The sequence below is a fragment of the Lissotriton helveticus genome, chromosome 7, assembly GCF_964261635.1.
Source record: "Lissotriton helveticus chromosome 7, aLisHel1.1, whole genome shotgun sequence".
NCBI classification, from domain to species: Eukaryota; Metazoa; Chordata; class Amphibia; order Caudata; family Salamandridae; genus Lissotriton; species Lissotriton helveticus.
Window position 1 is genome coordinate 1,732,563,785 of NC_136068.1, and position 16,885 is coordinate 1,732,580,669.

Genomic DNA, 16,885 nt, shown 5'->3' on the forward strand with positions numbered 1-16,885 from the left:
GAGGTACTGTGTCTTGGTGTTATTAAGGAGGGTATCTACAGAATGGGGGACCATCAGAGTCAGGGGGAGCTCATGACGATCCCCGCACTCTGACGGACCATGAGGGCGGCCGGAGCGGTCGCCCGTTGGCATCCTGGGAGAGCCCTAGCAACAGGATCTAAGGTGGCTGAAAAATAGACACATGGCCGATGGTGACCTCCGAACATCTGGGTCAAGACAGCGCATGCACAGCCGTCTGTCTCATGTACAAAAAGAAAAAATTGTTTGTTATAATCAGGAGTACCGAGGACTGGAGCAGTACACAGAGCCCTCTTTAAATCTTGGAAGGCCTGCGCATGCTCTCTAGTCCAAGGAAAGGAACTGTCTGATATGTCTTTAGTGGTGAGGGCAAGAAGAGGTTAGACCATGGCCGAAAAATTGGAAATCCACTGTCTACAGTATGAGGTTAGGCCTATGAAGGCTCGTACCTGCTTTTGTGTTCGTGGAGCCGACATAGCATTGATAATGGCTACAAGATCAGCGGTAAGCTGCCTTCCCTCCTTCGAGAAGCGATGAGCTAACTAGGTCACCTTCTCTTGACAAAACTGAAGCTTTTTCAAAGAGACTTTGTGATTATGGAGGGCAAGGTGGTGTAACAAACAGAGAGTAGCTTCTTTACATGCTGTGGCAGAATTTGCAGCAATGAGGAGGTCATCTACATATTGTAATAGTGTGGAATTCTCAGGGAGTTCCAAGGAATCTAGTTGACTTTTTAGGGCTTGACTATAGATACTGGGGCTCTCGGTGTAACCTTGAGGGGCGCGGCAGAATCTAAAGCTCCACCCACCAAGGGAGAAAACAAAAAAATGTCTGCTGTCAGGATGTGTAGGAATGCTGAAAAAAGCATTCTTCAGGTCTATGACAGAGAAGTGCGTTGCGTCAGAAGGGACCATTGTTAAGAGGGCTGTAATGTCGGGGGCAACAGGATATTGGGAGATTGTTATTTTGTTAAGGGCTCTCAGGTCAATCCCGAATCTGTATATTTTAGGGGAGAGAGCATCTCCATTGGTCTTTTTAAGATCGGGACTAATGGGACTGTTACAGATATTGCCACGTGGTTCTTCCACTACGCCCTTGTCCATTAATTCAGATATTATTGTTAAAAGGGCCATTTCTCCTTCCGCGGGCAGTGGATAATGCTGGAGGCAGGGGAGAAGTGCACCTGGCTGAATGCGTACCACTTGAGGGGATATGTTGAGACACCCTACATCAGTGTCTGATGATGCCCAGAGGGCGGAAGGTAAAGACTGCAACTCTGGTGGGAGGGGACCTGATAGGTACATATAGGAAGCTGCGGTGGGGGACTACATGATATGGTCGCATACAGAGCTTTCAGCAAATCCATGCCTAACAGGTTTTCACTGCAACCTGTAGTAAGGACCAAGGGAGCGTCAACATGTGCAGGGCCAATATCGAGAGGAAGGGGTTCAGAGACAGGGCTGGTCACAGGTGTTCCTGCAAAACCCACGGAGACATTCATATTGCCAGAAAGGCGTGCCTCCGGGACTGACAGACGTGCAATAGAAGACTTGGTGGCCCGAGTATCCAAAAGAAAATTCTGATCATTCCCCACAACTGACATTTGAACATACGGGCCCCTTTGATCCACTGGAATTTGCACTCTGGTAATACCCCTTTCCTGGCTGTCCTATGCTTGGTAGGACCCTGTCTCATCAACTTCATCATAATTGTCATTGTAATAAGTGCGTGTTGCTTCGTACCCATCAAACCTATTGGCTGGGTCCTGCCGGATGGGAGCGTCATCCCTGGGCCTCCGTTCTTTATCCTGTGGATGGGGCGGGCTTTGGTCCCTAGTTGGTCTCGACTCCTTGGGAGCGCAAGGCTGAGTCTTCCCTGTTCGGATGTTTTCATCTAACACGGGACACTCATCTATCCAATGGGCGTACCCCTTACAATAAGCACACTGATCTGTTTGGAGGGCTCCTGTATGTTGAGGGCTGGAGGGGGTAGACTGACGAACCCTCGGAGGGGGTTGGGGTTGAGGTCTGAGATTCCCACGGGCATCGGGACCTTGGGGAGGGTAAGCCTGCTGCAGAAGTGCCTTAGTCTTAAGATCCCTAACCTTCTTACTTTCCTTGTCTCTATCTTCATTCTCCCTATTCTCGTGATATTGTGCCATAGCCAAGATACCAGTCATAGTTTGGGCAGACCACGTACTTTCAACTTTCTTAAGCCTGGCGGAGATCTCAGGAAGCAAGTTGCTGACAAACTTATCAACAAATACTGGGCCAGAACCTGGGGTCCGGGGATCCAACCCACTATGTCCCTTGTATTCTGTCTCAAAACGGGTAAGGAAGTCAGCCACATTCTCATCTTTTCGCTGCCTACAGGCCTTTATTTTATCCCAGTTAATGACAGTTTCCGGCAAAAGTGTTTTCATAAACGTCACTATTTAACCGGGCAAAGTCAGGATGGCAGCTTCTGGTTTAGTCCCTCCTACCCTTGCTTCTTCCATAGCCTCTAGGTCAGCCCATTTACCTCCCAACGCTACTTCATGGTCAGTATGTTGAATTTTGTCCCAAATTTCAGTGGGGACAACTGTACCAAAAAGTAAATCTATATCCTCAAGAACGAGAGTACCTGCAGATATAATCTGACCTAATTCTCTGTAAAAGGCAGCCAGATTCTTCGGGGGATCTGGTAATTGCCCTTTTAACTGCATTACTTCTGACCTTTTCCAAGGAACATGAACCCAAAGCCTGCGCCAGTGTGCCTCAACAGCTCCTCGGCCATTTTTTTGGGCATCGGTAAGTGCGTTAACAAAGAGAGGTGCCGCCTCTCTCATTGGCATAGCTGTTTCTAGAGGGGTGTAGGGAAAAGCGGTCAAATCACGGTAAGCCATTAAAGCAGGCATAGTGCCAAACATCCCCTCTCCCTGAACAGCGCCTCTTTTTATTTGCGACCTAAGGTACATTAATCCGGTGGGTATCTGTATAAGCGCATTCTCAAATCTTTGCATGACCAGGGTGCACATGTATTCAGCCCAGGTGGTCTGTTCCATAATCGTCCACTGGGAAAAGGTGGACCATAGGCATAAATATTCCCGTTATTTATCCAACATTCACACTGTTGCCTCTGTAGCTCATTTTTTCGAAGGGACGAAAAGCTGACTGAAGAGTGCAAGGAGGCCAGTCGGGGGGAATTCAACAATTTATATAAATCCTGCTTAACTGTAGACCACAGGGAAGCAGGAAAAGGGTGCGTAGGGGTAAAGCCGCAGGGGTTAGGCGGATCGAGAGACTTGTTGTCATTCCCGCAGCGAGGACAGGGTTAGCGGGCGTGGTCGGTGTCATAGGAAAAATCAGGAGGGATGGTGTGACAGGGAGAACAGTAAGAGGGGCGTAGGGGGAGTGGGCGGTGGCGGGGATATGCGGGGTATGAGGCGTCAGGGCAGGGTACACTGGGGCATATGCAGGAGGGCTTTCTAGCATGGTATCAAGCAAGGAATCACCTTCTTCTCCCCCATCCATATGGCCCTTTCCTTTCTCCTCACGAGCTGGATAACATTTTTGTACCCGGGCCCCATGCTCCCTATCAGCTATTTCTACTGATTTTGTCATGTGATTTTGTAAATTGTCTCTGGCGTGGTCGGCCATTGACATACGTTCCTGTTTTCTTTCTTGAGCCTTCTGCTTTCTAGCTCTCTGCTCCATCTCTTTCCTCCAAAATCGGACAGATTCAAACATAGACGGGTGCGTTTTTCTTTTCATTAATTGTTCCTCTAAGTTGGTGGGAACTTGGGAATTAAAGGAGCCGTAAAGTGGCCCCTGTAATTCCACGTTACTTTGTTTCATATATTTTACCCAGAATGAGGAAGACATTATGGCAGAAGGGCCATGTTTAACATACATCGTATGGCATGGGGTTCCTTCTGGAGGAAGCTGACAAGCCGCCTCCAGCTGGGAGTCCTACGTACACTACAACAACATAATTTCTTGAACTTACTACTGACTGGCATGCTTGAAAACAGCTAACAGACACCAGCGGGTTTTTAAAACTCACCTCGCTTGGTTGGTTTTTGCAAAAGTCAATAACAGCAGAATCATACAGAAACAGATAACAGACACCAGCGGGTTTTAAAAAACTCACCTTGCTTGCTTGGCTTTTGCAAAAGTCAATAACAGAATCATACAGACTTGGTGGGTGATCAGTCCACCCTTACCTTACAGGGGTAGTTCTCTTCTGCAGACGTAGGGCTGTGTCCTGCTCCAGAAATTATTTGCTAGTAGACTCCAGTGAGAACGTGGTCATGTGGCCTATACTGGGTGCGGAGGAACAGAGGGCGAGTCGTTCGGCTTACCGGATTGCAAAAATCCCTCAGGTAGGGCGCCTCGGTCGGAGTCTCTCCGTGCACCTCTTCACATCCACAAGGCCTGACCTTCGTGCTTGTGGAGTACCTGTTCAGGCGCCATTTGAAGAACCGTAATAAACCACTTACTGGGTCTCGGTGGCCGGGAAATCGTCCAGGTCTTCCATGCCCTTTATACGTAGTAAAAGGAGTCACAGGAGAATTCGTCTGCATGAGGAACCCAGATTTATTCAAATAGCCCGGGCTATGGAACAGAGTCCCAAGCTCGTCAGAAACAAGACAGAGGAGACTGCTGCTTTACTCCGCAGCTTACAAGCTTTTTATACTTTTTCATTCTAGTCTTTTGGCTGTTAGTTCATTGTTTAATCAGGACAGTGTTTGCAGTTGATAACCAGATCCAGACGACGTTTGTAGATGGTGACCTGGTCAAGGCTTGGTACACAAATCATTGTTCACTCGGCTTGATCAAGGCTCAGTCTTTCGGGTCATTGTTCACTCAGCCTGATCAAAGCCCAGTCTTTCAGGTCATTGTTTAATCACCCTGATCAAGGCCCAGCAGTCAGACCATTGTCCAGATAACCTGATCACGGTGTCGAGGATGTTTAACAGGCTGGGAGCAAGAGATAGAAAGCAAATCATTTACACAGGGTGTGAGTGTCTCATGGCTTTCTGTTGAACTGCAAGAACAGGAGAGGTTGGGTGTGCGACAGTTCCTGGGCAGAAATGGAGGCTGCAAGATGGCTGTTGTCGTGTTAGTTAGATTTTCCTCAGGCATTAGCAGAAACGACCAGGTGGGTCATGTGGAAGTGTTTAACATGAGATGGCAATGAAAAAACAGTGGAGTCCCAGTACAAATGATGCCGATCAGGACACTTTTCCTCAGTATGAAACTAGAAAATTGCTGACAACAGTGTCTTTGAGTGGCTGGACGTTAATCCATTCAGAAGGTTTTGAAATATGTGTTTTACAAAATAGTGTAAGATGGCTTTGAAGTGACTTTATTACATCTTGTCTATTAATTCATGGATTATTTGCAGATCCTGGTCTTCATATCTTCCAATGATTATACATCTGAAAAATACTGAAAGCCCTTTGAAAAATTAAGAAAATTTTTCATCCATCCAATGCAGAATTCGCTGTTCTCAGAGTAGTTGGGGATCGAAGCAGCCCAATCAGCTGGTAGAAAATGAAATATTTGCTACTGCTGCTGCCATTAGATGATGCCAGGCCCCGTACCATGCTACCAGAAAAAAAGTTACAGAAGGGTTGTAAGTTGCCAATGGAGAATCACTTCATACCATGGAGGCTTCGGGGTGGGATGCCTAGAGTGGAAGATACTAGTCTAAAAATATAAATTTAAAACGGGGATGGAGGAGTCAAATTAATCATTAAAAAAAAAACTTAATTGATGCTGACCGGCTGGTCACCTTGCTCTTTTGCACTTTTAGCTCCTAGTAGTCCCTGGGACACCATTCACGGACTTACCATCCAATCCAGACGCCGCTCTAATGTTGGTTTGCCACTCGCTCAGGCACAGGGAGTCTGTGCCATTTCTCTACCTGTCTGTGGAACACAGCTAAGTTGGAGAAACTGAAATGCGCATGTCTGTTTGGCAGGCTTAACGTGGCCAGCCATACTGACATGCTCATTTACAAGTGCCCACCAATCCTCTTCTCAGTCCCTGCTCTAGCAACAGAGGATTGGATGGCCCCGTCCAACCTAGACTCAGCAGCATTGGCTGCCAGTGAAAAATAAAATGATAATAAAATTGTTTTATTATCAATTTATTTTTCATTCTACAGAAAGTGGTGCAACGCTCCTTTGCCATAATGGGCGAGCCACCACTGGATTTACCAAGCTACACAAGGCCACCTTGCAGGGTCCTGCATTGCTTGGTAAATCTGGAGTAACGCAAGGCAGCGCCTTGGTTTACTGTGCCCCAGGGAAATGTTCCATGGGCAAAGCATGAGTGTGACCACACATCTACCCATGGAATATTTAACATGAGTGCTAGACCCGGGAATGCGTCAAAATGCTTCACCTTCACAGGGGAGGCATGACAAGGAGAAATATCTTTATTTCTCCTTGTTTTTTTCCTCTTGTATATGCCCTGCATTCTGCAACACAAGTGGGAAAAGAAAAAAAGGCCTTAAAGGTGTCCTTTCCTACACAAAAACAATCCTGCTTTCAACGCAAGCACCATTACACCATGACGCTACTTTGGCGAGAGGCAGCACAAGCAGGAATTTGCCATATAATGTTAAATAAGGCACATTTCTGGCCTCTCTATTTCACATAGCTCACCAAGGTGTCTTGCTGCATTGCGGTTTGTGAAAAAATTATGAATATGGCAAAATTTGGGTAATAAATCCGGGTTTCTTTGAAGTTAACGGGGGGCTGCTCAAGGTCTATATGAGCTGTACCCACAAATTTGTTGGCCCGGCAGTGGAAATTTATAATATCCAAGCCAGGGGTGCGGCCCTGTATGGTGCAGAAATATGGGGTTACCACCCATCTGGCTCGTTAGTGACCGCCGAGAACTCCTATTGCAGGCAATAATTGGGCCTTCCCTCCACTAACACTTCTCCGCATGGATGTTGGGCTTAGACCTATTGCAGACGAAGCTGCTCTAAGACCCCTTTTATTTTGGCGACGTCTGTGGAGTGCTCCTCAATTAGTTGCATACAGGGATGAGCTTAGAGAAGTCTTGACCCTACATGGAGTGTATAAATTACCCTGCTTGGCGCACCTTAGAAACATCTGTGTGGGGATGGGCAGGAGGAACCTATGGGATAACGCTGAAGAAACTTGCCTGGCGATTCCAAGGAAGGTCTTGATTGAGAGTTACAGAGAACTCAAACTTGCCCAGTTATATAGGAGGGCCACAGCTGGCCGATTGACCTTCGGTTATATTAATAATCCACATTTGTAAAGCACGAACAATCATCCGTAAGGGTCTCCAGGCACTATCGGCCGTCTGGAAGATTAAGCAAGCTACTACCCAGAGTCACATGGTGCTGGGCTAATCTGCCACCAGCGCCGGGGATTGAACCGTGATCCCCAGATTTCAGCGGCAGTCGCGCTAGCCGCGGTGCCACACCTCTCCCTTGCTTGAAGTAAAAGACCAATATAGCCTAGAAGCTGTTTTAGACGACATTAACCCCTTCAACACTCATGACGAGCTCAGCTCGTCATGAGTTACGGCGCTCGTACGCTGATGACGAGCTGAGCTCGTCATGTAACGCGGCTTTTAGAAAAAATTTAGACACGGCACTTCTGTTGCATACCTTTAAGAATAACTGGGCGGGTTCCTCCAATTTGGGTTGCCCAGCCTGCAATCATGCAGAAGAAACAGAAATTGATGTGTTATTCTTCTGTCAAGGACACACGAGGGTCAGAAGCCGATGGTTGCTTCAGATATGCAGGAATTTGGGGTCTAGGCATTGTAGTTAGGTATATAGGCTATTGAAATACGATACCCACCTACCCATTGTGTTTTCCATATCACGCTTTTTATTCTCTATGTGTGCACCCGTAGGGCTATTTTGAAGAAGAACCTTTAGGTGGGGCACTTTATTGAGATAAATACTCTCCACGCCGTCATGGGCACACTCCTACCGTGACTCATGACGGCGTGAAACCATCATGAGCACCAAAGTGGTTAACCGATTCTGTTGTTATTAATAATGCATATGCTTTATGCCGTCCAAGTACAGGAATATTACTCTTCAATAATTGATTGGGGTTTGCTCTTTGCATAACATATGCATTTTAATGTATTACATGTTTCGGTTAATGAAATGGTTCTTTGTTGTTTGTATATTGCACAAATTAGTTATGGCTTTTATATTCTAGGGTTAATTTTCGGTTTATTGTGATTGGCGAGAGGAAGAGTTGATTAAGTAAGTTAAGCAACATGTATACAATTCTCACCAACAATGTGCTATTTGGTGCCTCATGCAGAGAAATTGTTATCCTTTTGAACTGAATGTACTGTATTGCATATTTATTGTACTTTTATGGCTGTTTAGGCCAAAATAAAGTTTTGTGATAATGATGATGAAGTTAATATCACATGCAGATGATTTTACTAAGGCGACGAAGTACACAGTTGCATAAAATTGGAAGCTGCATGGCTTGTGGGTAGACATTCTGCAGACACCGAGGTGCACTGCAGGAAGTCCATCTGTTTTAAAAGGGTTCGCAGTTCACGCTGGGGTATGAAGGTTATATTTTCTATTCTCATATTTTAAAATGGCATTCTCAAGAGGTGAGAGCACTCGCAGCAGGTGTAGTAGTACTTGAACAGTTGCCAGAAGTGTTAAAGGAAAAAACCTTTCTTGATATGAAATGATATCTTTTAAATGTATGAATGCATGTTTATTGTGGTCAACATATTTTCTTGTGAAGCTGGAGGACAGTCCGTGTATGGTACATAACTAAATATACAACAGTGCAGGTTTCACAGGCTGTTAATTTCTTTATATACATTTTCATTGCACTGTGTAACACAATTGCCCCTATGTGTTCTAAAGAGAGAGGTTGCAGTCTGCTGAATGACTGTTGCCCTGCTAGCCTCCCCTTAAGCCCCATGGGAGACCACACCCCTTTCTTTGGTATTGGTTCGTAGGAACAACTGGGCCAATCCTGGGAGTACATTGTTCCTGGGCTACCGCTCCGACCACTCATGGTTACCTGCACCCTCCCCTCCCGTGGCACACTACCAGGCTGTCTTTATTTACACGCAACCCTTGAAATGTAGATTAAGGAATCGCAATTAAAGAATCACTATTGCCTATACATGAAGGAATCGCAAAAAATGTATGATTCCTACACAGCGAGTCGCAATTAAGGAATAGCTTCCCATTCATTCCTATGGGCATAAAGGCTCATTGGAATGACGGGAATTGCATGCGCAATTTGCAAGTACCCAATAGGTACTCGCATATTGCGCATGCAATTTCAAGGGTGCCAAAAGGACACCATTTTGCACTCCTGAAATTTAAATGTATCCACATGTTGCTCACGCACATGCCCTTGGGGCATGTGTGTGTGTAACAAAAGACTTTGAAAAATGCACTTTAGTGCATTTTTTTCAAAGAAATCGCAAATTACAATCAACTTGTAATTGACGGTAATTTGCGATTCCTTTTTGCGAAATCACAAACTTTTACTGGTTAATGCATTGCATTTAAGGAATCGTAATTTGCGATTCTTTAATTGCAATCGCAATTTAAGGAATCGCTAATTTTGCGATTATTTAAATTGCGATTTTTGCATTTTGGATGAAGCATCCCAAATGCAGAAATACCAGTCGCAAATCTGCCCGTTTGCGACCGGATTTTTCCTTGATGCATGTAGCCCTAAATAGTTTGAGTATTTCATTTTTCCCTGTCAGCTAACTGCATATATAAAAAAGGAACATCCATTAGTGCAGCAGATAATGCCGCAGGTGTGTAAGTGGCCACTGCTGTTCAATTATGGCAGTCTTACCATGAAGTGCAGTGGGTGCCCATTTTTCTTGCTAGCATTAGAGCCCAGGTTATCCTTGCTGCTTTTTAACATAAAGGGGCAGAAAGAATCGTTGGTACTGCTGGTACAGTGGCACTAGGAACCAGAGGTATGAGGAGCCACCTAAACCTTATGGCTGTTTACTATCCTTCCTTCTTAGCACTAGGGCCCACTGCACACTTGCCAGTGTTGAGTTGGGCCTCAGAGCAATAGCCCACAGGAGGGGGGAAATTAAACCAATGGAGACACTCTTGTTTGGCCTCGGAGAGATGGTTGAGAAGGGGGTGTGGCTAAATGGGAGTCCATTTTTTCAACAAAGAGCAGAGAAGACTGCTTTGTTTGCAAGGCAGCAGCTAACATTAGTGAAGCAGGTTCAGCAGCACCGGGGCTCAGGGTCATATGGGCCCACTGCATCACAATTAGGACCGTCTAACTTTAAAAAGGTGCATGGGAGTTTATTTTCCATGCTAGCATTAGGACCAAGGCACCATTGCAGATAAAGGAAGACAACATGTGGGAGCTCTTTTTTTCCTGAAAGGGCCTCTTTCAAGATTAGAGTGATCGTCCGGCATGGTGGCAAAGGGGTAGAAGAGGCAGAGGCGATAGCCAGCTGCTCATGACTGCAGTTATCATTAGTTCAGCGAGTGTAGGTGCGATGGGGTCCAGGAGTGCGAGGGGCTCACAACACCTCTATTATAGGGGACAGTATTTTTGGGTCAGAAACTTTTTGTTTCGTTCATTTGCTGTTTTATACGTCTTATATTTAGTGTGGTTTATGAGCCATAGAAAAGGTACTCCTGAAATAATCTCATAAGCCATGCTCCCTGCGCTCTGTCCTTTCCCTTCCGCCCACCCAATCCTTGCGTAAAGTTTTGGAGGAGGGGCCTGACATTAAAACATTTTGCTTAGAGGGTTCAGAGCAAATCAATCAATCAATCAATCAAAGACATTTGTAGAGCGCACTACTTACCCAGAGGGTCTCAAGGCGCTTGGGGGGGGGTGGGGCGCTGCTACTGCTCGAACAGCCAGGTCTTGAGCTTCTTCCTGAAGGAGAGGTGGTCTTGGGTCAGGCGCAGGTCGGTCGGGAGGGAGTTCCAGGTCTTGGCGGCCAGGTAGGAGAAGGACCTTCCTCCTGTTGTCGCTCTTCGGATGCGGGGGACGGCGGCGAGGGCGTGGTTGGTCGATCGGAGGTGGCGTTTGGGGGCGTAGAAGTTGAGGCGGTTGTTGAGGTAGCTCGGGCCTTGGTCGTGTAGGGCTTTGTGTGCGTGGGTGAGGAGACGGAAGGTGATTCTCTTGTTGACGGGGAGCCAGTGCAGGTCTCTTAGATGTCCTGAGATGTGGCTGCGTGGGGGGATGTCGAGGATCAGTCTGGCTGAGGCGTTCTGGATCCGCTGGAGTCTCTTCTGGAGCTTGGCGGTGGTTCCGGCGTGGAGGGCGTTGCCGTAGTCCAGTCGGCTGGTGACGAGGGCCTGGGTGACCGTCTTCCTGGTCTCGGTGGGGATCCACCAGAAGATCTTCCGTAGCATGCGCAGGATTTTAAAGCAGGATGCGGAGACGGCGTTGAATTGTCTGGTCATGGAGAGGGAGGAGTCCAGGATGAAGCCAAGGTTGCGTGCGTGGTCTGTCGGTTTGGGTGCGGTGCCCAGGGCGGGGGGCCACCAGGAGTCGTCCCAGGCGGAGAGCGAGGAGCCCAGGATGAGGACTTCCGTCTTGTCTGAGTTCAGTTTCAGGCGGCTGGTCGTAATCCACTCGGCTACTTCTTTCATCCCTTCGTGCAGGTTGGCTCTGGCGGCGGCGGGGTCGTTGGTCAGGGAGAGGATCAGCTGGGTGTCGTCGGCGTAGGAGATGATGTTGAGGTTGTGTTGGCGTGCGATGGCCGCGAGGGGGCTCATGTGGACGTTGAAGAGGGTGGGGCTCAGCGAGGATCCTTGAGGGACGCCGCAGATGACTTTGGTGGCCTCTGACTTGTACGGTGGTAGACGGACTCTCTGTGTTCTTCCGTCGAGGAAGGAGATGATCCATTCCAGTGCCTTCTCCTGGATTCCGACGTTGCTGAGGCGCTGCACTAGGGTGCGGTGGCAGACGGTGTCGAATGCCGCGGAGAGGTCTAGGAGGATGAGGGCCGCTGTTTCTCCGTTGTCCATCAGGGTTCGGATGTCATCGGTGGCGGCGATGAGGGCTCTAGAGTCCGGCTTCGCCTTTCCACCTGCTTCTCTTCAAATATTGCCCTGAAGTTCATTAAGTTGGAGGCTTTGCAGATGTTGTGAAGGAAGATTATTTCACTCTTTGAATATTGAGTGTCTGACGGGAGTTTGCATTACCCAGCTTTTATCAGGGCCGGACTGGCTACCGGGCAGTTGTGTGTGCTGCCGAGCAGGGGGATGCTTTCGTTGATGGGGACCTGTGTGTGCAAAACGAAATTCGTTTTGCTTTTTTTTTTCAAAGCGCACGCAGGTCCCCATCAACGAAATACGCCCATACCACGGAGAAATCATCCCCCTGCTCGGCAGCACACACAACTGCCCGGTAGTCAGTCCGGCCCTGGCTTTTATTAAATCTAACTCAGATAAATTAGCTTCTCTGGGCACGATTCACAGAACTAACTTAAGACAAAATCCTAAACTTACTACTTTTGGTATTCACAGAAGGCATTTACTAGTAGTAAACTTAGGATTGTGTCTTAAGCTTGACTTAAGACAAACTTAAGACAGACTTAAGACAGACTTAAGACAGACTTAAGTTAGGATTTTGTCTTAAGATTGTCTTAAATTTGTCTTAAGTTTGTCTTAAGTCTGTCTTAAGTCTGTCTTAAGTCTGTCTTAAGTCTGTCTTAAGTTTGTCTTATGTCAAACTTAAGAAGTTTAGGATTTTGTCTTGTTAGTTCTGTGAATCGGCCCCTTTGTAACTAATAGTACTATTTAGAAAATATCAACGCCATCATCTAAATATAGTAACAGATGAAACACTGAGGTAGATGTGTACACACTCTAAAGTGGGGAGCTGGGGCTAGTGAACCACTGACTCTCATGTTTTTTTTAACCATTGAAGAGCAATGTTCCTGAGATCCATGACTCACAATTAAATGCATATACATTATTATTATTGACTTTCTACCAGCTTAGAATGATATAGGAGGAATGGTCTAGAGTCACATATTAATTAGTTGATGTATCAGTATTGATAAGCCATAAGTCCATTTCTTGACTGGAAACCAGCATAATGTTTATGTCACTGATTGACCACAGCCACTGAAACCACAGGCACTGAAACAGTCTTCTACTGTCAATGTATTTATTTAATTCCTCAGTAATATGCCCAAAAGCACTGACAATGCTTTGCGAGTCTGTGTGTCTAGCTGTATATTTAACCCAGCCACTAATTCTCAGTTTTCCTTCCTAGGTGAAATGACTGCAATATGGTTATGAAACCAAAACACAAAATCTTTTGCCTGGTGGTATACATCCTCACCATCATAACTGGGCTGCCAACCAACATGCTGGCCCTCCAGGCTTTAATCCGCAAGATGAGGCAGAAAGCCACGCCTAACGCCATACTCCTGCTCAACCTGACTATATCTGATCTGTCCTTCTTGGCCTTCCTGCCCTTCAAAGCAGCAGAGACAATGGAAGGGCAGTGGAGTTTGCCCTTGTTCCTCTGCCCCCTCAGCGGGCTCTTCTACTTCAGCACCATATATTCCAGCACATTGTTCTTGACGGCTGTCAGTGTGGAGAGATACCTGGGCGTCGCCTTCCCTCTTAAGTACAAGATGTACCGCAAACCCGTCTATGCAATAGCCGTCAGCTGCTTTCTTTGGATTTGCTCTTTTGCCCACTGCAGCATTGTCTATGTTACAGAATTCTATAAGGAGGAGAACAATACTGCAACAGCGGTATGCTATGACAATTTCACCAAGGAGCAGCTGGTGGTCCTTCTGCCCTTCCGCCTCGAGTTGGGCATCGTCCTCTTCTGTGTTCCCTTCCTCATCACCTTCTTCTGCTACTGCAGCTTCGTGAGAATCCTCATCTCCTCTCCCCACATTCACCGGGAGAAGAAGCAGCGGGCCATTGGGCTCGTCCTGGCCACCCTTTCCATCTACATCATCTGTTTCGCGCCTTACAACGTGTCCCACGTCATTGGGTACATCCAAGGTGAGAACCCTCCCTGGAGGGATGCGGCGCTGCTCTTGAGTACCTTCAATGCCAGCTTGGACCCCATCATCTTCTACTTCTCCTCCTCCGCGGTCCAGCACTCCTGCAGACACTGCTTCACCAAGGTGTTTCTCTGCGACTCTTTATCGATAATGCAGAAAGTCGTCAACAGGCAGACGGTCAAACTGGGCCACCCTGAGAACACAAAAAAACAAGAGCATGGCTCCAAGTTATAAGAATTCTCCAAATTAATTTATTATACTTCTTACGTCTCATTCTTCAATGCTTTATGTATAGGGGTAACTGGCATCCATTAAGTGGAGGACTAATAGTTTGACCTGAAGAGAGATTATTCTTTTATTGGTGAAACGATCTGTTCTACTCAAATGTTTCTCTTGGTAAAAAACAAACATCAAATGCTGCTAGTATTATCTAGTAAGGAATCTCACTGGATTATGTTGGGTGGTTATTTATTAATTATAAGACATGGATAATATTGTTTTGTTAAATCTAAGTGATCCTAGAAAGAAGACATCCAGCATTTACGGAAGGTTAGTCCTCGCATTATTCTGTTGGTATTATGGATCGCAGCAATTCAGGAGTGATAGTGGGGTTCCTCATGAACATACTAGACATTTAAGAGAACTGACCTTACCACAAAATCATATGGGTGAATGGTTGTATTTATGGTCAGGTACAGTACATAGATGGAGGTACCGGGAGATAGATTCATTTGTCCAAGATACATTACAGAGACAAACTCTAAGTGTAAACCCCTAGGACTCCCCTCTTCCTTGACCCTACAACACCGAGTTGGCATGGTGCCTTCCCTGCATCATCTTTCTTACCAAAAAAGAGAACACTGGTGACCATGAATTATCCCTTCTATAGGGCAGAGAAAGAGGCCATGACTTTTGGCACTAGTGAGGTTAACCCGAGCAGTAGGTATTCTACCTTTGAAGTCTGTTGAAACACGTTGAGAGGTGCATATCATCGAAACCACCACACAGTGCCAAGGTGGACCAATGAGCTGGTGACATTTTCCAGTGGTACCATTTCTTAAGATTGTTGTCATAATCTCCTCATGACCTGTCCTGGAAGGTCTATTTTAGAATGTTATTGGAAGGTTTTGAGATACCTTTGCACAGATGCATTGCAGTGACAACCGAGCTCGTGGGCCAGTAAAAGGGTCTTCATATCCAACTGTTATGTTAGCCTTGAAAAGGCCTGGGCTATTTGCTCAAAAACAGTTTGGATGCTGCAAATAAGTACAGATTTGATCACTGACAAAAAGTATCTTTAAGTCATCACTATAGGCAGTGTAAAGTTTCATGAGGGGTCGGTGTATAGTCAGATGATCATTCCAACTCTGAGATACAATCTAAGTACCTTGTCACCGATTTTTAATAAGGAGTCCCAGGTCACTATCCTTACACCATGGCATCCTCTTTGACGGTTACACTGCAAATGTATCTAGCATTTCTGATGGCAAAGGTCTTCACATTTCTATAACTAAGATTTAGTATGTCACCTTCTCATGGCTTTTTACCATAGCTACCCCATCTCAAGAATTCCCGTCCTTCTGGGAACTCAATATGAGAATTTCCAGAGCCCTGGAATCTTTCATCATTTTGGAAATTTGTGATTATGTGGAATTTATTCTGTTTTGCTGGTTCACCCCCACGTCCCTTTTTGTTTTACTCTGTTTGGACACCTAGAGATTTTTTTTTTACTTTTGCTATTTGTTTGTCTCTGCTGTCTCTCTAAGGCTCGCTAATCAAACCTCTCAGATGTGTATGGTGCCCTAACGTGGAACTCTTTCTGCCTTTCTGTGCAGGCGTGATTACATGGAACTCGCCTGCCACATTTTGACACTCTCAGCTACAAAAAGTTTAGAACTATCAAATGTTATGCAGACCACAGAATAGCAGATGGGCCATTTCTTAATGTATCAGATATGACAGCTCAGAGTAGGACGTGTTCCTCCAGTGAAAGATATCACTTATTCAGGCATCTGTGACAAGGCAAGCAGTCCAATCTCCCCTCAAATGTAAACATTTGTTAATGGTATGTAAGTAGAATTTGTACAATATTGCCGACTGGTCAGAAATGGCTGATACATAAATGTGTATATATAAATGTGTAGCCTAAACACAAAGCCCAAATTATTAGAGTTTTGCTATCTCTTTGTATGGGGGAAAAACAAAGTATTCAGCACGGCTGGAAGATATTAACTCTTATTTCTGCCTAGGAGGGAGAGAAAATTCAATTAACATGTGCAAATGCTACAGATTGATATTTTCACTTCTCCAAAGAAGAGACAAGGGCAGAAATCTGGCAGGATATGTGTACTGAGCTCTTTAAGTACTCTTGAAATGTATACACGTGGTGCTACTTTTCCTGCATTTCCTCTTTATTTATTTTATTTATTTAAGGGTTTATATAGCACTAGAATCAACTCCCGAAGGAGTATCTCTGCGCTCAAAACGAACAGTGATGGAGAGAAAAAGGTCCTAAAACAGTCACTGAGTTTGAAACAAAAAAGTTTTTAACAATTTCCTAAAAGTTTTGTGTTCTACACATAATCAGAGAGTAACAGGAAGTTCGTTCCCAATGCGAGGGCCAAGATAGGAAAGGGCTTTTCCTCCCAATCTTACCCTCCTAAAGGAGGGAACTTGGAGAAGAGATTTATTGCTGGAACGAAGAGCACGTGCTGGAACATAAGAAATAAACTTCTCCGCTAGATAAGGGGTGCCCATATTTTGGAGAGCTTTATGAATGACACAGCATGTTTTAAATGTAATCCGTTGGCGGATAGGCAGCCAGTGGAGTTTTTCCAAAAGAGGGCACGATGGTG

At 45.8% G+C, this 16,885-nt stretch overlaps 1 protein-coding gene across 1 annotated transcript in view; it reads left to right on the forward strand.

Moving 5' to 3' along the window:
• The window catches only part of LOC144767656 (free fatty acid receptor 2-like), a 121,467-nt gene extending 105,215 nt beyond the window's left edge, over positions 1-16,252 (forward strand). Inside the window, exon 3 of the mRNA XM_078651053.1 lies at positions 13,280-16,252. Coding sequence (XP_078507179.1) covers positions 13,296-14,264 — 969 coding nt within the window. The 5' untranslated portion in view covers positions 13,280-13,295 and the 3' untranslated portion in view covers positions 14,265-16,252. The remainder of the gene's footprint in view (positions 1-13,279) is intronic.
• Positions 16,253-16,885: the final 633 nt, after the last annotated feature.